Below are 24,059 nucleotides of genomic sequence, written 5' to 3' on the forward strand. Positions count from 1 at the left end.
ACCACATCCCTGGTCAGGATGGAGTGCTGACGTTCGTCTTCCGGTTCTTTGCCCGCAGGTGGATGGAGGTCATCCGAAGTGCCACCACGTCCTCCAGCCGCGTCCACCTGCCAAGCCGGAAAGAGCTGTACCCCTACTGACCAAAGAAGCTGGTGGCAACGGAGCCATCGACTGGTCCCACCTCCAGCCCCATCGCTCACATATCACATAGTCTTCTCTGTGTTAAAAGGCTTCATTTACCGGTGTCTATGCACAACTGAGCTTTTTAATATTTCAGAAGTGGCCCTCAGCTGGTCTAAGACTACCACAGACATCAATTTTCCCCCCTTTTATATAGGATGTCTTTTATACATTTTTTAAAATGTCGACTGTGAACCACGTAATTATGGTTTGTTGGCTTCTCAGTCTTCAGTGGATGATCGGCGTCTTGACTCTTAATGTGAGCCTGCTCCAGTGCCAAATTATTATTAGTTTTATTATTTTTCTGAACTGTCTTTGCCTTTATGTAATTTTAATATGTTTTATGTTTACAAAGAACAGTTCTTTCCCGTCGGAATACAAATTAAGTAATATACCTTAAAGGACAATGGAATACATGTACGTTGATATGTTCACAATAAATGTCATTGTATAACGTAGGATATCATGTGCTTCACTCTGTAGGAGCTTCATTTGATCAGGATGATTTATATAAAATGCAACAAAAGCTTTGCATTACATTCCCAGTTAATCTCATTCTACACTATTGAGGTCATTTTGGCTTGCAGAGTATTTTGAAATGCTGAGAAAATCAAAAATTCAAATGTAAGATATTTTTTCTGATTGGCTGGGATTCATCATTTGAAGGGGAAACCCTTTTAGAGGCATAAAAATCATTGTCAGGTAGCGGTAAAGCCGCACGTTTCATTAATATTTTATGGTTTTTCATTTAACAGTGTAGTTTGTCTGCTGGCTAGAAGTAAAGTAATTCCCTGAAGTGATGAAACATTAACAGTGGGATTAAATGGACCCTGTTTAAGGTATGTCTACCTGAGAGAGAAGTTGCTTCAAATTATAAAATTGTGCTTCTGAGCTCTAATCATCTCTGGCCTCACGGGTGACATATTCCAGGCCATGGTCACCATACGAGTCGTAATTCTCAAAAGTCTGCAGATTAACCCATTCAGGTTTATAAGTGGTTGTGCTGTAGAGGTAGGCCTCGACGGTGGTCCCTGCGGCCGGGGCGTGGCCACATGATCCAGGCGTCTCCTCCACCTGGAGCTGGATGAGCGTGCGCTGGTACATGTCTGGCACGCTCTCGAAGTGGTCCAGGTACCGCAACATCTGGTCGTCGACGGAGTAGATCTCGCCCTGAATGTGGTGGCCCTGGCCGGGGATGTTCAGGAGGAATGGGATGTTGAACTGGCCTGCGATGACCAGTGGGTATTTGTCTACGGTGCGGGCATTAGTACAGAAGATGGCCTTCCCCTTGGCTGGGTCCAGCATTCTGTAGTTATTGGGCTGGCCCTTCTTCAGGGTGCCGTAGACAAAGATGCGAGTCATCTGGACCGCAGGGAGCATGATGGTGAAGAAGGGTCTGCGAAGAAGATGACACAATCTTACATTCAGAGTCATCATTAAATACAAACCTGCTCTCATGGACAAACCTGAGAAACCTGCTGCTGACGAAGAATTCAGCAGTAGAGTGAGGTACTGAAGGTGTCAAGAACTGAGAGCCCAGCCTACAAACCACACCCAAGAGCTTTCAATGGTCACGCACAGAAATGGATTCCCCAACATTCACCATTCACCTATTTGTCAAGCTAGATCCTGTGAATGCTTCACGTTTACCTGTTAACTACTCATTTTCCCCCCCAAGTTATTGAGTTATTGAAGTGATGAAATCTGCCTAACTTTGAAAAACATTTAACTTTTTTCCTTCATTGCAGAGGTTTAGTGAATAAATTAAAAGATGTGCCAGTATTGTGCACTCACTTTAATATGGAGTAATAGTGTGTAAGCCCTCTCATCATGCTGAGAAGACCCTCCTTACAACCAAGTGTCATGCTGTGCTTATGTTTATCATCAATAAAAACTGAGAAAGATAGATACCACAATTTTTTGAGTCTTCTAGTGATGTAAGAGCAGGCTGGAGGTTAATTTCCCAGCAGGACGACGACCCTAAATACACTCCAGTGCTTTAAGAAGAAACAGTCAAAGCTCAGGCCGCAATCCAACTGAGAACCTCTGGCATGTAAACAAGGCACGTCCATCCAGCTTGAAGGAACATCAGCAGGTCTGCCATGCAGAATGGGAGAAATCCCACTGGGTATAGGTGGGAAGCTCAGTGCAGCTACTTCTCCGTTGAGCTCTAATAACAGAACACAAACGGGGAGGGGCCGTAAAAAGGGGCGGGGCCTGGGCGGGGCAGCCTCTTCCTTTCGAGTAGATGTATGACTTTAAATGACCGTAGGTTAGTAGTAGTTGAGAACATTTTCATTTTTATTCTCCTCACGACCTGTACAGACAGTCACAGCCATACCGTGTTAGTTCACATTAGTTCACGTCGCGACGACTCTAATCACACCAAACAGATCTGGTTACGAACGTCGCGTCCTGACTTTGAAGCATATGTAGATATTAAATGTAGATATTCTGCAAAAATAATATAAAATGTAGATATTCTGTCTGTGCAATGTTACGCGATCCAAATGAAACGACTTGACGGCGACGCGCAACAGCGTCACTGCCGTCGCCATGGCATTATGCCACGTCACGGCACCACCGTTCTCTGTCACGAATTAAACGGTGTTCTGGCAATAATTATCATAAAAAAACAGTTCACTGCAATGCTAACGTTTTTTTATGTGTACTCGAAAGGTAAAATAATCTAATAGTCCCCCTCCTCCCTTTTTAAATGATGTTAACATTCTGAATGTCGACCTCAAAATTCATTGGCTTCTCCACAACGTAACTCTGGGCTCAACAAGTGGCTCCATTAACCATCAATTAACCGGTATAATTCTGACATCAGTCGTAGCGTTGAATTTTCAGACCAATGTTCTGAATGGAGAACTTCCGGGTGTTTTCTGATTGGCTGAGCGGCCGGCGACAGTCCATATTTCTTATGAATACATATTTATTAAACAGAAAGCGGTTACGTTTCCCAAATATGAATGGGGGAAAAAAAAACACCCGACGCGTGACTTACGGGAATGAAGAGCTCCTTTAACTCTCATTCCGCTTCTGTCTCTTTAGAGAACAACTCAGCGGCGACGCGTTCACTGTGAGAATTGCTGATAAAATGCTGATAAAATAGAAGACTTACGACAGACGACGTGTCTGAAATGCTTGAGGCGGCCGCTCTGATTTAGTCAGCACCGGGACCCTGGCTGTCCTCAGCTGCGTTATCGCTGACCATTTGGCGACCGCAGATTCGACAACTGTCAAAAGAAATATATAAGGTATTAAATCTGCTAAAATGTACAACAAACAAAATAAGTTACCTTTATCGCTAAACTGTCTAAGAAAGTCGAAACAGTTGAATAAAATGTTGTATTTGCGTCATTTTTGACAGGTACTCATTTCAACTGGTGTGTAGCATCATACATTGACGAATCTGCAACATATCTGGTCTTGGTCTGCATTAACTGCAATTCAAGATTCTTAATGTTCACATGGTTCATATCAGTACAACACGCAGTGAAATGCGTCCTGAACCACCCTGTTTTGACTATGCATAGTTAAGTAAAGGTTATATAATTACGTAAAATAGAGTAAAATAAAAGGAGAGCAAGGCTAGTAAAAAAAAAGGAGGCAAGCTATAACGCAGTGTGCATGGATGTGCAATATGAACCCTTTTCACTATTTCACCTACACTAGCAGGTGATACTAATTTCATGCAAACAAACTTTTTGTGAATGGCAACAAAAATTTGTATGTAAGGAACTTATTTCATAAAGATTTTAAAATGGGACATTACAGTGAGGTAGAAATGTGATACATAAAGTATGTATCACACACATGAAACTTTTGGTCTCTAACATAATAAAATAAAATGACAAAAAAAAAACAATATAGAATACAAAATAGAAGATATAGAAGATATATTTTGTTTTTAAATGCATGTAGACAAAGAAGATTAGAATATGTCTATTTTATGATATATATATAGTATTCAGATTAGTTTTGTGTGTGTGGGGGGGGGTTGTTCTTTTATTAACTGGTTATTAAAGATGGATAGCTGTGTTGTTTGACACTCATTTCATATATATATATATGCAAATGTGTTTTATCACCGACCTGCAGATTAACTTTGTTATTCATTGAACCACAGAAAGCCAGACTATTTTATCGAGAAGGCTGTACGCTACGTCACCTCGTTCAGCTCTCACTCCTGCCTGGATTACGATTACATTTCCAGCAGTGAATAGTACAGGGTCGTGATGACCCTGTAGTTAACCCTGCATCAGAGGGTGTACCATTCTCGTCACCTGAACGGTGCCTACCTGCTGCATGGTTCGTGTCGCTGTTACGGGGTGGCAGTGTCGGTGTGTCACTCCTGCCTTAAGATGGCTGGGGTGGTGAAGGGGAGCTGGGGAATTGCTGTGGAAATGACAGTTTCGTCATGTGCAACGTGCTGTGGCGCCGTCTGAGGAGGCATTAGTGACACATTTCATGCGTAGCTTCCAGGCCACCCAGGTGAGCCCTGCGAGGCTGTAAAAGCCGAAGTGTATAATCAGATCAGACAGCCCCATTATGACCTGTCCTACGCTCCTTTCACATGCTGCCTCTATGGATGGGGGACTTCTGGGGTGACGGAAGAGGGCCACATGTCTGTTTTGCCAACATGTCTCTTCGTTGTCTCGCTTCTTCGTAGATGTGTGGCAAAGGGATGATGTTAAGAAGTTCAGGGCCCAGAACAGGGAGAGACAGAGATGATTCAGGAATTAAATCTTTCAGACAATTATAAAGACTGTGGCAAATATTTAAAACACAAATACGTGTCGGCTTAGGAGCTGAAAAAGATGATTTATTCTGATCTCTGTCTCAAACAAACAAAAACACATTTCTTCACCAGAAGATCTCTCACACCATCTGGCAATATTTTACTGCCAGGGAGGGGCAGGGTGATGTGGTGAGTTGGCCTTTCCTGCCAGACATCTTGGCACATTATTACAGACAGACGGCAGATATCTAGACAGAGAGCTGCTTCCCGATGGCATGGATCACTGCCTGCCTTCTGTTTATTGAATAAAGAAAAATTATCACGAAGGATTATTTTCATCGGAAAAGTGTATGTTTCATCTAATGTATTTTCCTTTTATTTGTATTACACTCAGTCACTGACTCACTCACTATTCAAACCTGCTGAATCTGAGTGGGGTGCCAGGCCATGCGCACTCTCACCCTCACACCTAGCTGGAGGAAACCTCATAACCTTGGAGGTGTGAGGCCATGACACCAGTCGCTGTGCCCACATGTTGCCGAGGACAAATGAACATTTTGTTTCCAAGAGTTCAGGAACTATTCTTTTATATTTTAATATGCCAAAAATTACTATCTTTTTAAAGCTCCTCTTTTAGTCATAAAAAATACAAGTAGGATGACCATTGGTTGTACAAAATATGGCCAGATTAAAAGTGAAAATGTGACGATGGCTGGACATGGCGAGGAAGAAGGACGCATACACATGACGTCACAAAATGGGGGTTTAATACATGGTGGACAAGACAAGGGGAACATCACCAAACAATGACCCGCAGCGAACAGACACGAACAGGGCAGCTTTACACATTCATACACATGTGATGACAATAAGGAAACATTACACAAGACTAACATGAATCTCCAGTTCGAACTTTGAACCCGGAGTGGCCCCTGCCGGACCGGCTCATGACAGAAATATTTTACATCCCGATCCCACTTCTAATCAGACGTTCTTATCGCCATTCAAATCCCAATGAAATTAGAAGCCTGCGCAATGGATTTTTAGCCAATTTACAATTTTACCCCCCCCCCAACACACACACACACACACTTTCAGCATTGTTTGGCTCTTCATGACAACTTTCAGTCTGGAACCTTCTAAATAAGAATTCATGAATGAATGAACAAAGAAATGTTGAGTTACGGATATGATCTGGTAACAGAGGAGACCTGTGATCAAACCCGCCATGAATGTAACGACAAAGAAGTGCATTTACCATGGAATCATAACTCTGATCTTCTGGGTCTAATCTACCTTTCTCTGTATCTCAAGGTGCCATGTGTTCGGCACAGAGGGAATTCAACATCTGCTGCCCCGATAACAGCGTGATAAGCGCTGCATGAACAGGATTGATGACATCGGGATTAGTTCTGCCCTTATCACCGATCATCTATTGGTTATGAAATATAAGACAGGGCGAAATGTGGCGTCTAGAGATTAGCTGGCGAGCCCCCAAATGGCCTGCTTCTCTCAAAGGCACATGCGCCGCCACCATTATGACAAACTCAGCAGCCAGACCTCCCGGACTGATCAAGTCCACGTATGAGAGTCTGCTAAGACGGTGGCTCATCAGCTCAGCCGCCGAGGAAGCTGATGGCCCTCTGAATGAACGGCGCCATTGATTTTTATTAATGAAGTGTGCGCCACACTCCACTAGACAAACAGGTCGATGCTTATCAGTCGAGCATGGGAGAGCTCTTGTGAAGGAGTGATCCATTACAGAAGCGATGATGGACGAGATTAGAGAAGGTCCGTCATTCCAGAAAAACAAATGAACAAACAAACAATTTAAATACGTGTGGATAAATGTAAAGTTGATCATTTCCATATTCATATCCACAATTTCCAGCCAACTGCATTGGAAAGAAAGAAAGAAGGAAACAAACATACAATTAATTGCTTCAGTTCAGTTCAGAGCTGTAAACAGAACTCAAACAGGATATGATTATTTCACATCAAATGTTTTGCCCTATAAAAGAAATTAAAAAAGGGAGCACATCACAGAAACTGTAAACGCAATTTGTTTTCCAGCGCTTTCAGAGTTGTTGCTCCTCCTCATTTTGCATTTCTATGAATATCTAAACAGCTTCCACGCAAATGCTGCATACATTAAACCACGCAGTGCAGTTATTGCTCCGGCCACTAGGTGATGCTACGTCCCTGTGGGTGCAGCTTCGTCGAGGGAGGGCGCACCTGTCGCAGGAAGAGACAGAGAATAAAAACCACAACAACAACACCATATTAATTAAAGAGTAAGTTTTCCCCGGGGGAGCAGGTAAACAAGAAAAAGTGATCTGCCACAGAAAAATGCAACTAGGCTCTGCGGTGGCGAAATTACGTTGACTGCGACGGTGACTGATTTAATTTGTGGAACTTTACAAGTTGAAGTGAGAGAGAAAATGAAGAATTATGAATCCACCAGATCCTGTAGGATCACCGTTATCCATCAGCAAGGCACTGAGGATCGTGGCTAAATAGCAAAAGGGGAGAGCTGGAGGTCGACGGCATCACCGCCCTCTGGATGCAACTGCAAACGTCAGGCCCTGCCCGGCCGACCCCCATAATGTATCGCTGGAAAAACACGACCAATCAGCACGTTCATTATCATCCTGGCCTGCAGCCACCGTGAGATGTGGCGCTCCACAGTAGGTGGAAACGTGCTTCACCGTAAGCCAACTTTATTCACGGTTCGGGTTAAGGGTTAAGGTTAGGTTTAGAGTGGGGGGTCACGTGTCTCCGGCTACTGTGGAGCTCCACACCTCACAGCGGCTGCAGCCAGACCCGCCTCCGGTGTTTTGCCCCTAAAGACTCATCTGTGACGATGGCTGAGTTTCTGCACTGGCCGCCCAGGGAGGACGGCAAGTCAGCCACCTGACAGACTTGGATTGCAACTAAATCAGAATAGATGAAAACTGAGCAATATGTAACACGAGGTTTTATTTTGCCAGACAAGCAAGGTCTTTCTCATTTCGGTAAAAAACAGAGGCTGAGCAAGTCTCCAGCTACCACAGTGGGGGCTCGGGGGCAATAACTCATAAAAATGCCTGATAAAGAATGCTGAAAAAACAAAGTTCCAGCATAGATTACTGTCCTATACAAACTCCAGTACTCAGGTAAATGCTACAAGCAAAACGTGAGTTATTACACACACACACACACACACACACACACACACACACACACACACACACACATAAAAACAGGTAGTTTCTCTTAATAAGTTCTCCTTACAAACACTGTATGAGCAGAATTTACACAAAGGCAATGAAGCAATTCCAATACAGGCCAGATTTCCAGCTTGTTCAACTGGAGCGCAATAAAAAAATTCACAACAATGCCTTCCTCTACTGTTACTCACGGCTTCCTCGTAAAACCTAACAGACAAAGATTTTTATTTCCTCGGCAAACAGAATTTACCATGAAGTTAGGAACGACCAGGGAAGTCATGAGGTTTCCTGAATGACTGTGAACTGTTGTTCTGATATGGAACTAATGTAGGTTCCAGCATCTGAACACCTGAATAGTGGCATGTACGGCTTAGCTGTGATCATGTCCTATAACCTGTGAACTTTCTATCTACAGGCATGTCTTCATAAACCGGTATGTCTTCATTATCCTGTACTCCTGTAAAGGGAGGGTCACCTGGGAATATGACATATTAAGAGCAATTGGTATAAATTGTTCCTGTCAGCTCCTTCCTATATAAACATTGTTCAAAAAACCTTATGATGTTTTATTTGGTACATTTTCTGGATTTTATCACTCAAAAAATTACACACAAACAATAAAGGTCCAGAAGCATGATTAGTTCCTCCTCTGCAGGACACGCATCAAGTAGCCCTTTGTCCTTTTTATCTTATTTCTGTAAATCTAGAAATACAAACCCAGAGAAAATATGACCCAGGGGGCTTTGTTCCCTGAACCCTCCAAACTCTGAGAAGACACGTTTAAGAGTCTATTGTGTCACAAACGTCTGTTCCCCATTGCTCAAATCCAGGCGCATTCGTTTGCAGCAGAGTCAGTTGTAGAATGTTTAATTGACGTAAGACGCCCAGTGGGGGGAGTATTTAATTAGTCACCCTGGGAACAGGTACACGTAAATAATCAGGAAAACAGATGCATATTGTCTCACGTTGTCAGTCGACTCCAGAGTAGCCAGTCGCGCTCTTTCACGAAGCACCTTGAAGGCAAAGTCACCCTATAGCCATCTGTGTGATGGCGCAGCATTGACCTCTTATTAGAATGCAGGTGGGGAGAGCCCCAGAGTTTAAAGAACAGTCCCAAATTAGATCTGTTTGCTTTTCACTCGCACCTCCCTCTAGGTCTGGCCTGAGCTCGCTAATGCACTTTGTATTGATGCAGATTAGAAGTCTGAACCCGTCGGGAGGAGGATCTGAATAATTGGTGTGGGATTTGCCCGCAAACTATCTGTACTCCCTTCCTCCCAGTGGCTTTGTGTCAGCAAAGCCTTCTACACAATGCAATGCCACAGACAGGCCAAGGAGCGAGGTGGCTGCCTTTCCTTGGCTTCTTAACCTTATGCACCACTATAACGGCCATGGTTTAGGAGAAACCCACCTGACCCTCGTAGCCTGCTTCTGTCCACTCCATGTTCTGAAAGCTGATCCCAACAGAATGAGGTGTGTGGACTAATCCGAATGCCTCCATTTTAGCATGTGGTGCTCAGATTCGTCCAAAATGCGCTACAAAAATATGCACTCCAACTAAACTGCAGTGTTCACCCACTTCAGCTCTTTCAGGATCCTTCTCTGCAGTTTGTGTACAGCGTCTACAGCTTCTTCTATATTCAGAACGCTGCACCCACAAAACAAAGACACTTTTGTTCAAAAGTGCTGCAATCAAGCCACTAATCTCTTATGTTGGACAAACAGGCTTTTCTTTTTTCCCTGTTCATATACAGTCTCCTGCTGGGTGTGGAGTATAAAAGATCCCAATAATAAAAACCTGTACGCCTCTCACGCTCCCTTTGGGAAATCACATAGCAGCTCTGCCAAAGATAAATCTCCACAATTTTCTTGTCGTGAAAAATACCGGCACCTGTAGGAGGGCAATCATCAAGTGAAATCGGGAGATAAGGGAGTATATAAGAAGACCCTTGTTGATTTGGGAAGGGTCAGAATGAAGAACATTTCATCAAATTCGCCTATCCAGCCACCTGTGACCTGAGCTGAGAGTTCAGCACTACGCAGAGTTTAGTAGGTACAGTACACGTCAAAAGTTTGCACACACCTTCTCATTCAATGTGTTTTCTTTATTTTCCTGACCATTTACATGAAATGGTCATAGATTCTCACTGAAGGCATCAAAACTATGAATGAACACATGCGGAGTTATGTACTTAACCAAAAAGGTGAAATAACTGAAAACATGTTTTATATTCTAGTTTCTTTGCTTTGATTACTGCTTTGTACACTCTTGGCATTCTCTCGATGAGCTTCAAGACGTCGTCACCAGAAATGGTTTTCTAACAGTCTTGAAGGAGTTCCCAGAGGTGTTTAGCACTTGTTGGCCCCTTTGCCTTCACTCTGCGGTCCAGCTCACCTTAAACCATCTCGATTGGGTTCAGGTCCGGTGACTGTGGAGCCCAGGTCTCCACTTTTTGTTAAGTACGTAACTCCACATGTGTTCATTCATAGTTTTGATGCCTTCAGTGAGAATCTACCAACGTAAATGGTCATGAAAATAAATAAAACATTGAATGTCCAAACTTTTGGCATGTACTGTATATCTCTGAAGCATTATTTAAAACATTGAATGTGACATTGGATGTGTTCAACAATGTCAGATTCATTAGTTTGCAATCGACATTCTTTAATAAAAGTGCTGAGAATCTTTCGCCATTACTTTCAGCTGATGAACAAACAAGTTTTATTATTTACATTTACAGCATTTATCAGACGCCCTTATCCAGAGCGACTTACAATCAGTAGTTACAGGGACAGTCTCCCTGGAGCAACTTAGGGTTAAGTGTCTTGCTCAGGGACACAATGGTAGTAAGCGGGATTCGAACCCGGGTCTTCTGGTTCATAGGCGAGTGTGTTACCCACTAGGCTACTACCACCCTGCAGCTGTGCAAAGATGAGCAGAGAAACAAAGAAAATAGGAGGAGGAAGGAGACATTGCCATGTGCTCAGTGAAGTGAAGTGATTGTCATTGTGATGCACTGTAGCACAGCTCATTGTGACAACTAAATGTGTCCTCTGCCTTTAACAATCACCCTTGGTGAGCAGTGGCCACTATGACAGGCACCCGGGGAGCAGTGTGTGGGGACGGAACTGCGCTCAGTGGTACCTTGGAGGTTCAGGGTTTCTTGTGATTCTTCTGATTCTGGCATCCTTCTGATTACAGGTTTTGCTTCTGTGTATTTGAGATATTGCTTGATGAGAATTGGTACTGAGGAACTCAGTTCTTATTCACGCATATAGTTGTGGTAGTTAAATTGTTTTCTGGTGATTTTGAGCTTAAAGTATCAAGGATCTGGCAACATTGATGTTTCTTGTTTTAATCTGTTTATTCATGTAAATCCAGAGAAGGTCTTACGCTAACAAACACATCCCACATGCAACGTCTATTAGAGCTAACATTAGTCTCAAATTTGTTGTGAGATTCTCCATAAATGACAGTTTTTGTGTAACCAGTGATCCAAAGTTTAATGTGTTGTTCTTTGGTCCATCTTGTACCTGTTCTCCAAGTTCCATGGAAATTAATCTTGTGTGTGTATACACACAAACAGACAACCTGCACAGGTACCATAACCTGCATGGCAAAGGTGGATAGAATTTGCTAGCAGTTCAAGACATAAAGTGACAGAAAGAAAGCTGAGATCTCACCACCCTAACAACAGTTCTTGCCTGCTGAGCAACACCTTCATAAAGCACGCTGCAAAATAAACGCTCTCTCGCCAGCCGAGACCACACACAGAGGCTAAAAAGAACACATTTGCACTGATTTTATTTTACCCACCAAGCCTGCTTTTCATGCAGCCGAAAATCCCAGCATGCACCAACTCCTCTGATGCCCTCTGAAAAAGTAACTACTGCAAAGTTCACTAAGCTAATCAAGGATGACAACCAGCCTCAAGCCGGCAACGCTTTTTAGTGTTCCTGTTGCAGCACGTCGTACAGTTCACTCCTACAGGCCACTTTTCAGTGTTGTCACTCAGCTGAAAAATATGCAGACAAGCAAAATAATATTAACAAAGCACGCATGAGGCCACCAAGAAAATAAATATGCTTGACCCGTGTAATTGAATCAATGCAATGATGAAAGTCCCTGCAACTCCATCGTTGCACTACGCAATTGCCGGACTTGCTTGTCCATTCCCAGGCTGTGTTGTATGTAAAGAGCTTCAGGTGTGTGAGGTGCAGTCCACCCCAATTGTTCTCAATGTGCCTCGATGCTTAATCTTTCACATGCACTTCAGTTGTGATTGCAGGAATTTGCCTTCAGGGGAAATACACTGCTTTTAAATCTGTGCAGATTCTCGAATATGGAAATTCTCCCTCTTTTCACCGGTTTCCACTGTTTTACATGCTTAATCATAGATGTTTTCCACATCGAACACTTTTTCCACACAGCTGTATATTTATCTTACTTTAGAGTACAAACCAACCCAGCAGGAACGTTCATGATAGTTTATCTATAGACAAGATGCAGAAGTGGAGGGGGGCCTATGAAAGATCCTTAACACCACCCGTCTGTGATTGCGTTCTCTACTTTTTTACATCACTGGGTTGCTACACAGTTGGACACTGAGGCAAAGCCTAAGGTTGCCATGGTTGCTTGGCAGGAGGGCTTCCATTGTAATCATGCTTTTCACAAATAAGCTGTTGACTTAATGTTGTGTAAGTTTGTTTTAAACCAGATTGTTTCTCTGCTGCCCTGCCCACGAAATTATCGTGGAGTGGATTTCAGGAGTGACGGGTGTAATGCCGTCACCACATATCCTGAGTATAGGCCCACACCTCAGACAGTAACAGCACACAGCAGACTAAAATGACTGCTGTTTTGAGGCTGAAATCCAGGGCTCAGAAATACTGCATACACCCAACATTGAAATGGAAGTTTGAGGTCAATGTGCTTTAAACAGAAGATGGCACTAGACCAGACTCTTAATTATAAGTTCAGAACAGGCACTATGAGCGGGTCAGTACAAATCCATAATCCAAATTCAGGCATGATTCCAAAGCCAAGGAAACAACACGAGCAAAGTAAAGATTAGTGCAATAATCAAGGTGACTGTCAAACTGTCTAGGGGAATCAAAAAGACAACAATGCTCACTGACACATTTCTATTTGCTCTGACACATTAACAGGGACTTGGAGCTGAATGAAGACCAAGGTTGTGCTCTAAAAATGGAAAGTTGATATCAAAGGAAACAAAGTGAGAACATGAATTCAATTTTTAGGCAGAATAATCATGCAGGGCACATAATCCTTTTCATTATCACTTATGGCCCCGGATCACCCCCCTCTCCTGAGCAGAAGGGGAGACCTTATTCTTGTTAAATGATTGAACAGCCTTAACAGTGATAATCCCTTCCTGAATCAATAAGTAAAGGGCACAGCACTGGGTAAAGACTGATAATTTAGTGTGAATAATGTCTAGAAAGTTTTACCCCCTTTTCCCCATCTGTAAAAGGGGAAGAGGTTGGGGAAATGATAGACCTCACATTGAACTTCAGCTAGAGCTGCCATTCACTTAAATATAAATCCTTATAGTGATGTTATGTACAGTTACATGCATAATTGATGTGTGCATAGGTGGCCTAGTGGTTAAGGAAGCGGCCCCGTAAACATAAGGTTGCCGGTTTGAATCCCGATCCGCCAAGGTGCCATTGAGGTGCCACTGAGCAAAGCACCGTCCCCACACACTGCTCCCCGGGCGCCTGTCATGGCTGCCCACTGCTCACACAGGGTGATGGTTTCACTGTGTGCTGTGCATCACATGTGACAATCACTTCACTTTCATTTCAGACATTAACTGATATATTTCAGACATTAACTGATATGATACTCATATTTTTAATACATTAATAAAACAATTTTCAAAACTGTGGGAAATAAAGGAGTGAATTAAGAAATAAAAAATGAAATATTTATTCAGTATTTCATTGCCAAGTTGAGATATTTTTTTTTTAGTCCTTTCATATGTTAACAGAGTTCCGTCACGCCAACCCCTGTGGATCCACCTGTTCTCAAGGGATGCAGTAGCACAGAAAACAAAAGGGAGCGTGTGCCTTTGTGTAGATTGCTGATTGAGAAAAACAGGAAGTTCATATACCGAATATAATTATAGACTGGATCAGGCGCCTCGTTACTCATGGATGAGTTGGGAGTTCAGAAAAGGGATATGAACTGATCACAGAGGGGATCCTCTGAGGGTTTGTTGACAGAGATTAATGAATGAATTTGCTACTGAAGGCCTACATGGGCATCAGGGCACAAGCTTGTGACAACTTATTGTCATAGTTCGACACAGGGGCACAAACATCTCAAATACATTTGGGTAGTGACAAGAAATAACATCGTTAAGTTCAATTACTTGTAGAACAAAAAATATTGTTGATGCATCCAGTGGGTCGATCCTTACACTTTAGATTCAATATGCACATTGGTAATAGATTTGAACTCAAATAGGAAATTATCTGCAGGACAGACCATCCAATTTAACTGGATGGCCATTTGGCCACAGGCCTGGTCAGAAGACAATGGTCTGCTCACTTTTTGACATTCAGTGGCAGATGCACACTGAATGTCCCCCCTTGTTTACTATGCTGCACTTATCTGATTGGATAGAAGAAAATTATGTGACACCTAGACACATTCATGAAGCAGTATTCCTGTATTCAACTATGAGAAAAGGCCCATATTTCCTTAATGAGACTAGTGCCATGGAATGGATCAAAATATTTACACCATCCAACACCGAGTGACAGTATAGCCCATAGTAGAGTAGAATGAGTCTCTAACAGGGGGGGAATAGCCCGTGCCTCAGCACACATAAAATTTAATTGAAAAGTTACTGCTCTTTTTTCTTCAAAGCATATGTGGAGGCATGACGTTAACACAAAATTGCCAGCCGAAAGCACAGCCATTACTGCTGCAAGAATTGTTTAAGTGCTATTTTCTTCTGCTCAGAGGAATCAAATAATTCAATGCAACAGTGTGTGGCTGTCTCTCAGACCTTAATGGAAAGCTTTTGTGGAGTCGCACCCGGCGTGGCGAGTAAGTGTCGCCGGAATCTGCATTCAAAGTGCATCTGGGCTGCGCTTGAAAATAATTACGGAGTTTGGCCAATGGCATGTCCGCCGACCGTCATCCAGGATTGACTGTGATTCAAAACATCTCAATCAACGTCACAACCTCACAGTGGGCCCGCGAAAATAATTCCTGGCTGCCGGGCATCTCTGTGGAATCGGTCTGTGTAAGTTGCCTGGGCTGTGAAAGGCAAACTGTAATAAAAGGAACGGAGCTTTGATCCCGTATTTAAAGAAGTGTGGCAACTGTATGCAGTTGCCTTTACTCTCCTTGAAGTTCCCCTTCCAACGGGAGCCGAGGGAGTTGTGCTTCCCAAATCTAATCAGCCGGGAGCACATTTAATTTCCTCCTACACAAGTGAATTAGGACAGTCTGAACATCAGCACAAAGGAGAACATCATAATAGATAACTGCCTGTAAAATGACAAAAAAATGGCAGAGGCAATTTACAACAATATGGTTGCCCAAGTAATCTGCTTAATAAACTTTCAGGTTCAACTTTCTTGAATTGCCTTTCAAAATTGACTAAACATGAGCAGCCATCAAACTTGGAAATGCATTTTGGCGCCCGAGGAATTGGTGAGGAAAAGGATAATCTATGCTATCAATCCACTTAATACATCTTTAAAAAAAAAAATTGTATCCAAATGGAGTGTTAAAAATTCATAAGGGTCTAATTAAATCCATAAAGAGGTGAGTTGCATGAGGTGAAAGATTAACATAAAACACGTGCATGCAATATGAGTGTGTGGCCCAGCTAGTCAGCGCTTTACAACCTTTTCCTTCCCTTTGAAAAGCTCCCCACCCCGCCCGACTTCAAAGCACACACAAGGCGGCGCAAAGCGAGCCGGTGTCAGGTAATTATCCCGAGGTGGAGTCCGGGTAGGCGTGGCGGAGCCCCAGTCGGAGGCCTACGCGTCGAAATGACACTTGATGGCGCCGACGAAGCGTGTCATCCTAAAGCTCCAGCACAGCGAGGGTTGACATCAACGATTAAGCAAATGGTGCTCAACCAACGGCCTGGGCGAGGGACGAAGACCCCCCCCCTTCCTGAGTCCCAGTCACTCCCACTTTGAGTTCCTTTTGCATCGGTGTGTAAACAGCAAGAATCAAGACAGCAACAAGTAAACTAATTACCGCGCATCACCCCACAGCTAATGGCGGCTCTGACGAGCCGTCTGAGGACTTGCTGAAAACATTAACATTTAGGAAGGAGTTAATAAATTATTAATTCAACACAGCCAGTGAGGAAGTTGGAAGAAATGAAATCAAATGAAAATACATAAATTAGCTCCATGCACAGACAGTGATAAATGATTGCATTACTGGTAAATATTTTTTATTTGGTAAATATTTGGTAATTTCTCATGTTCAATTATGAAACCTGGATTCTGGAAAAATCCATTAATTCCAACAAAACAGTCAAATTTTCTGCCTTGCGTCACATCCTTCGCCATCCCACCTCCAGCATCTCTCCATTCTTGCTTGGGAAGTACCTTCAGTAAAAACTCAAAAATGTGGAAAAGCTGTTTGAAAGGATAAATTTCCCAGGGGGATCAAGAAAGTGTCCATCTAAATAAATCCATACGCTAAGTGTATGTGTTAAATTAATGCTACCCCGTAACTGTATTTATCACAGGAAAATAAACACTTTCTTGTGTCTCTGTTGAAATAAATTAAATATTAACACAATATTTAATTAGATGTTTGGTGTCTTACTGTTGCATTACTGTATAATGCATTTTGATATAAAAGGAAAAACAAATAGCTTACACAGATTATGAATTCTTAATTCTTAATAAAGAATCATAATTAAACAATGTGCGCTGCTCCTGTAGGAAAATGGCAGAAATGTTTCTTCAGACATCTCTCTCCTGAATAGGGCAGCAATTGCAATGGTCCACAGTGAGTTTACGTTACATCAATAAGACTTTATCAGAAAAAGGATGTGAACAGAACAGAATGGAAAACAATCTTCTCTAAAAACCTGATGGAGATACATTTATAGCAATTCCTGCTTGGGAGTAAACCATTGGGAGCATCTTTTCTTTCATAAATGCTAATTCTCTAGTCATGACATAGCTGCCATTGGCCTGGAACAATTATATGATGTCCAACTTGGGCACAAAACGAGTTAATTCTTCAGCAACAAACAAACAAACAACTAAAAAAAAAAATCATTTGGAAGACATCCTTCACAGACATAAAACTCAGACTAGGAAAAAATCTCTAAATGATGTATTTCTTATAGCATGTGTATTAGCTAATTCATGTTTAAAATGTCTTAATGTAAATGATATATAATAAGGATAATGTTATTTATGTGAACTTGCTTGTTATCACACAACAAACTCATCTCCAATCACCTTTTTGACTCTTCTTGCAGAATCAGAGAAAGTGTACGTCTGCAGATTTAATGGCCTTTGACCCCCAACTGTAATGGTCCCTTCAGAGGTATGATATTTTTCCTGGCCATGGGCCATGGCAGCCTGGAGGCATGCTCTTAGTGAGAAAAGAAAAAACCTTTCTGAGTCAGGGTCACTGACAATTCAACAAAAAGGCTGACCAAGGTGATTCAGCTCTTCTTGCTTAGTCTCTAAGATTAAACTTAACAATAAATGTAAGAATGTTATTATTTAATTATTCTTGACTATAAGAATGCATTATTATTACAAATATACCTTATTTATTGCTTTGTCCTAACAGGACAATTTCTTTATAACAATGTTCTGCATGTTTAAGTACACTAAAGTATTTTAAAATCAAATATGATTTTTTTTTGTCATCTGAGTATGCAGCCAATTTCTTTCGCTTTGTTGTTGTTGCTTTTGTTAACCATCTAGAGAGTTCCAGACCTTGATTTGAACACGGCTGCAGCCTCCGGCTTTGGATGACCTTCTGAGCTTTCAAAAGGCCTTCTTACTCTCCCGATTAAATTTGAAGGAAGAATATAAGTCAATATAATCCTTTATAACCATGAGATGCTTCATTGTCTGCCACAGACCGACCTCTCACCCATTTGTATTGACATTAGCTTAGTCCAGCGTTAAACACTACTGTAGTGATGGAGAGAGAGACAGGGCGAGAACAAGAGGAACCAGGAAAGGCAAGAAGAGCAGCTAATCTAAGAGGCACAACAGGAAGCACTTAACCAGAGTACGGGAATGGGCCTGAAATCCATTGCATTGCCTGCCAGGCAATGTTGGCAAAAGAGGGAAATGAGGGACTTCATTTGAAGTCTAGATGAGAAAATGAGGGAAGTAAAGCATACCTTGGTTGAGCAAACCATTTGTGCATTAGACGGGAAAGCAATACCCCAGTATTACATTTGATAAATGGTGGTGCTGAGATATTCAATCTCCCTCTCCGCCATGGCCCCATGCAGGAAGAACACGCACACTTTATTATAATAATATACCTCCCCTGATCAACAGCAGCCTAACACCATTCAACTGTTTAAAAGTAAGGAGAGAAATTAATAGCACATTTACTGCGTTATTGCACTATTGGATTTGTAAGAATTTTATGTTCATTTATGTGAAAATGATACCTTTCTGAATAATTACAGGCAGAGGGAAAGTAATTGCAGTTCTATCCATTGTACATCTGTTTCAAATATGAATTTAAGGGGCTGCTCTTGTGACCCATTTTTCCTCCAGTGATATACATATAAATCACCAATTTAATCGCATCAAATATTGAGCAAGTATGCTTCATTTATAAAAAAGCTGATTTTATTAAGCGTGCAGGGAAGTGGTGAAAGGAACCTTTACCCAATTTTAATTAAGAAAAATTCTAACTCTTTAATTCCAGTAGTCAGTGTAACGTCTAGGTGCCACTGGGCTCAACCAGTTGGCACCTGTTAAACTGATGATTGGGTCCTACTCACTCACGGCTGCCGCTTGTTCGATTTGAGTAATCAGGACCCTTTATATGTGAGCAGACAGGAACCACTAGTTGTACCTATAATGGCAAGATGCACCTTTCCTGAACAGGTTTTGACACTTTGTCACATGGTATTTTTGGCCATTGTACTGGTTTCATTTCTGTTGAAATAAATATGTTTTCCATTCACCTGTCGAGCATTTGAATGTGCTCGAACTTTGTTCGAACTTTGTGTACAGAATCTACAACAGAGTGAATAAAAAGATGTATTCATAGTTGGGGTCCTAGTGAACCGGAATTGATCTCTTCATCGATGGTAACTTGAAAGCACGTTGTAAGTCGCTCTGGATAAGGGCGTCTGCCAAATGCCGTAAATGTAAATGATGTAAATGCTCTGTTTTGCACCCGTGTGGCATGACAGCCAGTTATTATTAGTTTAAAGCGATAGTCAATGACTGACTTAAAAAGGGCTTGAATATGTTTTTTATTAGTCGTTAACTGTAATATTATTCATGCAGACGTTCATTATCATCATGAAGTCAAAATGATGCTCATTCCTCATTTTTTGGCCATGTGCGTGGGATTTTGGCTCTAGTGACACAGCAAGGACAAAATTTCAAATTTGATCTGTTACGATTAAAATGTTATGTAGTGCATTGTTACGTGCCTGGTCATAGGCACATATTGGTTTGTTTTTGATTTGTGTCTCCCCCAGGCCCCTCCCCAGGCTCCTCCCCAGGCCCCTCCCCAGGCTGATTTAGACTGGCAACACCTGGAGCAGGGCAGAGCTTTTTGTTTAGAAGTCCTTTGAACCTGAAGGAATGCATCGCCTGACCTCGATATGTTGCTTGTGTTTGGAGTAATAATGCAGGAGGTGAGATGCTGAAGAACAGACTTGATTGTAACTCTGCGAAAGCTGCTATAAAACTGCATGCATACGAGTAAGCACCGGAATCAAACTGACAGTCATTATTATGTGAAATTTACATGTTAAAATTAGGTTTTATTTGATAAGTGGTGCTCCCTGGTGGATTCTCCTACGACAAGATATACCTGAGTGGTTCACGGAGCCCTGATTGCAGGCCACACTCCCTTGATTTCCTGCACATGACGTCTTACCCTACTTCAGCGTGCTTGCATCAGAGCTGTGGGTTCAAGTACTGAACCATGAACCCATGAGCGAAGGGAGACACTGTTGTGCTCAGCCGCTCTCGTTTTTTAAGATATGGGCTTGGTTGGAGGCTGTGTGCCTCTGGGGTTTTATATGGTCGTGTGTTTTGTCTATTCAGGTGGGGTGAGAGGTGTGATCCCCGTGAGAGAGTCGAACTTCCCTTTTCCCCATTTCCACTTCCCCTCTATCCTGGAAACTAAGTGGTGGCATTTATTCTCCTCTTTTCTGTGCCGTGACTCATTGGGTTATTCACAACACCAACACCACCCACATCTCCACCACCGCTGTTGCCCTGACCCTAGACCAGGGGTAGTTTGTAAGAATCGGGGGCTTGTCTGGGATAACTAGCCACCATATAACTAGCTATTATTTCTAGGAATGTAGTTTTATATATATATATATATATATATATATATATATATATATATATAAATAAAATTAAACAAATTTCAAGGCACAAATGAGGAGACAAAAGTATATTTTAAAGTGCAATGAAATGGAAAAGTGTGATTACTTTAGAGATATAATCACCAAGGTCCATGCTAGCCCAAGGCTGTTACAAACTGTTGCTCTCAGTTCTTGAGATGATGACAGAGCTTTGCTGCAGCAGAGACCGCCATGCATTAAAATAAGAAAAGCCATCACCATTTCTTGTCATTGCCCTTTTGCCTTTGGCTCTTCTGTCATACAAAGAAATCGTTCCCAAGGCCTAACCCCTCAGTCAACCAACAGCCTTCCCTCAGCACCCACCCTCAGTGCCCTCATCTTTCTGTCCAGACTGCAGCCTGCTGTGTTCTGCAGTAAGGGAGGTCTCACAGGCTCCAGACATTAGAAAGCCGATCACGTGAACCAACTTGTCAACCATAACAAGTTGCACAGTTATATTTCTATATTTTTTAGACTGTAGCTGAATATTTTCTGCAGACATAATAAAATGAACATGTGTCCTAATTGATCCTGAGATTACCTGCACGCGTCGTAAAAATAGCAGATTTGTGCCTAAGAATCAAGAATTTGTATGTCCCTGAGAAAAGGAGGTTAAAAATGTATATATGGTGTATAGCATAGCGTACTTCTGTTATTAATCCCTAAATTATGCATGAAACACACCCTTACACCCTTTTACAGATCCTTGTTCACCTCTGAGCAGGGAGAGCAGATGTACTGTAAACATCTCCCTTCCCCGCCTGCTGATTGAAAGCCCCGGCACATTTTTCACTTATCTTTGTGCCGCTGTGTCTGAGTAGATGATGATGGAGAGCTGGAATGCCACGCGTGCCTTTCATGATAAAGAGCTGTCTCTTCTGTAGGGCTCGGCCATCATTCACTCTGATTACGATGTGGACATTTTATAGAAATATATACAAGGTGATTTTTGCAGCTGGGTGGTCTGGAAGAGGGAATGACTCCTGAATGGATCAGTGGTAACACACTGAATTTACCCCAGTAATAAGATGTAGTATGGGCTCCATGTGCTATATTATGTGGACATGTTAATAACATGCTGGCAGTGTGTGGAACATGCAGAAAAATGGTCAATAAAATTAGACTTCTTAGATTTTTTTTCTCTAAGGAGCAGTGATACAGAATCAATAATCTGCATTTTAAAGTAAACATCATGATGCTTATATTTTCAATGCAAGAACAGTGCAATCATTCAAGAACTGTCTCATAGTTAATTTTAAAGTAAATATACTGATGATGTGAGTAACAGTAGAAATGTTTTGCACCTGTGGAAATGAGAAGATTCAAACTAGATGCATCAGCAGCTGTATGGAAAGAGCACCGCCTACAACTGGAAAGCTCTGCAGAGAGTAGCGTGCGGTACGCTGAGAAGATCATTGGATGTGAGCTGCTTTCCCCTCCAGGACATTTATGCCAAGTGGTGTCTGAGGAAAGCCAGTAAAATCATCAAAGACCCCAGTCGCCCAAGACACAAACTGTTCAGGCTGATGATACTGCAGCATCCAATCTTGGACTGTCAGGCTTCAGGACAGGTTCTTCCACCAGACTGCACACACCCACAGTCCTACTGATTCATCTACACTTATTGTGCAGTTTTGTGATTTGTGGCTGTGTATAATCTCTGCACAGTGAATATAAAAACATCTTATTTCTCCCCTAACAAGTTTGTTGGGTTTTTCAATTTAATTGAAGGTGATAGGCTCCCACATTAAAGGTGGGAAAAGATTTAAAATGATTTTCTTTCCTGGTCTGACATTTTAAGTGTGTGTTTTTTTTTTTTTTTAATTCACTGTATGTACAAATACACACATTTGAACAAATTAAATGTGTAAATGTGAAAGCAGTGTTCCAGGCCAGCCTTATTGCATGCAAAAACCTGGCACTAGGCAATAATATTTTATATTATAGTGGATGCATTTCCTGTGCTTTTTCTTTAACCTGTTGCATTTGTTCTCACCTCAGTTCAAATGGACCTGTTCAAGATCACACTTCTCCATGTGCTAATCCATATTGCAGTCAGAAATGGGAACCCACATCTCAGGATGTTAGAGGATTAGAAAAGAGAGGTTAAAGGTCACCTGCACTGTAAACAGAGCACTGAATAGCTCAGTTTGACAGCATGTTTTCAGATCACCTGCATTGGTGATATGCTTAAAGGCATTTGCTGCAGCTCATGAAGCACATACAGCATTGCATATGATTTCTTTTATTGTGTTTTTTTTTTTTTTTTTTTTTTTTTAAGGGAACTGTGTGGAAATCTTTTAAGCTGCAACTATAGAAATCGGAGAAAAAAAAAAAAAAAAAAACCTCTGCAGTTTCAAGACTTTCAAACCAGTTTAAGATTTTGGCTATTTTTCTATTGCAACATAAATACTAGACATCTTCAATATACATGTAAATGTATTAATATAATGATTGTTAATTGATATGAATACATTAACATGTATATTACAATAATTCAAAACAATAAAAAAAAAAAAATTATATATATAAAAACTGCTGGAACAACAGGTTTGAATGCCAAATACAGAATGCACTACAAAGACCAAATTTCACAATATGAAAGTGGTGAATAGTGTATTTTATTATTGATTATTTTCATCTCAACCATTGTTGTATGTCAGGCGTGTAACCACACAGACAATCGTGAGAGATCGGATACGCCCTGGTAGCGTGCGGGATTGACCCAAACGCGGAGAGAACCGCGGGAGGTTGGAAGACACACGCGATTGTTGTTGTAACGCCCGAGCGCTAAAAGCGGAATCCCACCGGGGAAACGGCGTTACGATATACCGGCCGATAACAGTAGCTCGCGAGCTGAAGAGATGGAGGAACTCACGGTACCGGAGATGGAGAGGACTGGATACGGGATCGAGCTCATGGACCAGGAATGAAACACGATGTCTGAGCGAGGACCAGGTGCCAGGACTTCCTGTTTATCTCCTGTCCTAACCAATCCTCGCTCTTCCTCGCAGTCACCTGACTCGCTCACCTGACATTGTATTAATTTGTTTTCCTGGAGAACCTTTCATTCTGATAAGATGACTCCATTGATCCTTCTGGTCCTGAAAGGGGTTGGAATTTCATTTTACAACAAACCACTTACAGTAACTAGCTTTAAAAAGCGACCACCTTGTTCCACTTAGGCAAGAAATGTGAATGAACACATATAAATTAATCCCAGGCCCTTGCAATCTGAAGGCTTTCACAAGAACAAATTGAATGACTGTGCAATTTCAAACCTAATTTTATGTCAAGTCTAAGAAGTGCTGGTAGGCATTAGGGTTG

At 41.9% G+C, this 24,059-nt stretch overlaps 2 protein-coding genes across 8 annotated transcripts in view; one reads left to right on the forward strand and one right to left on the reverse strand.

Annotated features, from left to right (window-relative positions):
* farp1 (FERM, RhoGEF (ARHGEF) and pleckstrin domain protein 1 (chondrocyte-derived)) overlaps window positions 1-638 on the forward strand; it is a 52,747-nt gene extending 52,109 nt beyond the window's left edge. For all 3 annotated transcript variants that reach the window (XM_028980168.1, XM_028980169.1, XM_028980170.1), the window contains exon 27: window positions 59-638. In XM_028980168.1, the coding sequence (XP_028836001.1) occupies window positions 59-140 (82 nt within the window). In that variant the 3' untranslated portion in view covers window positions 141-638. The remainder of the gene's footprint in view (window positions 1-58) is intronic.
* On the reverse strand, window positions 457-23,713 carry LOC114790263 (gamma-glutamylaminecyclotransferase-like). Of its 5 annotated transcripts, none has more exons than XM_028980171.1 (3): window positions 23,616-23,685; window positions 3,308-3,422; window positions 457-1,576 (listed from the first exon to the last, which is right to left on the reverse strand). In XM_028980171.1, exons 1-3 carry the CDS (start codon window positions 23,650-23,652, stop codon window positions 1,075-1,077), a joined length of 654 nt encoding a protein of 217 aa, XP_028836004.1. In that variant the 5' UTR covers window positions 23,653-23,685; the 3' UTR covers window positions 457-1,074. The 5 variants fall into 5 exon arrangements, 2 of the variants coding, with proteins under 2 accessions (XP_028836004.1, XP_028836005.1); XM_028980172.1 differs by lacking the exon at window positions 23,616-23,685 and adding an exon at window positions 4,488-4,501; XR_003749789.1 differs by lacking the exon at window positions 457-1,576 and adding an exon at window positions 2,098-2,350 and having other exon boundaries at window positions 3,308-7,162; window positions 23,616-23,713.
* Between the last annotated feature and the right edge of the window lie 346 nt (window positions 23,714-24,059).

Source organism: Denticeps clupeoides, chromosome 5, assembly GCF_900700375.1.
Source record: "Denticeps clupeoides chromosome 5, fDenClu1.1, whole genome shotgun sequence".
Lineage (NCBI taxonomy): Eukaryota > Metazoa > Chordata > Actinopteri > Clupeiformes > Denticipitidae > Denticeps > Denticeps clupeoides.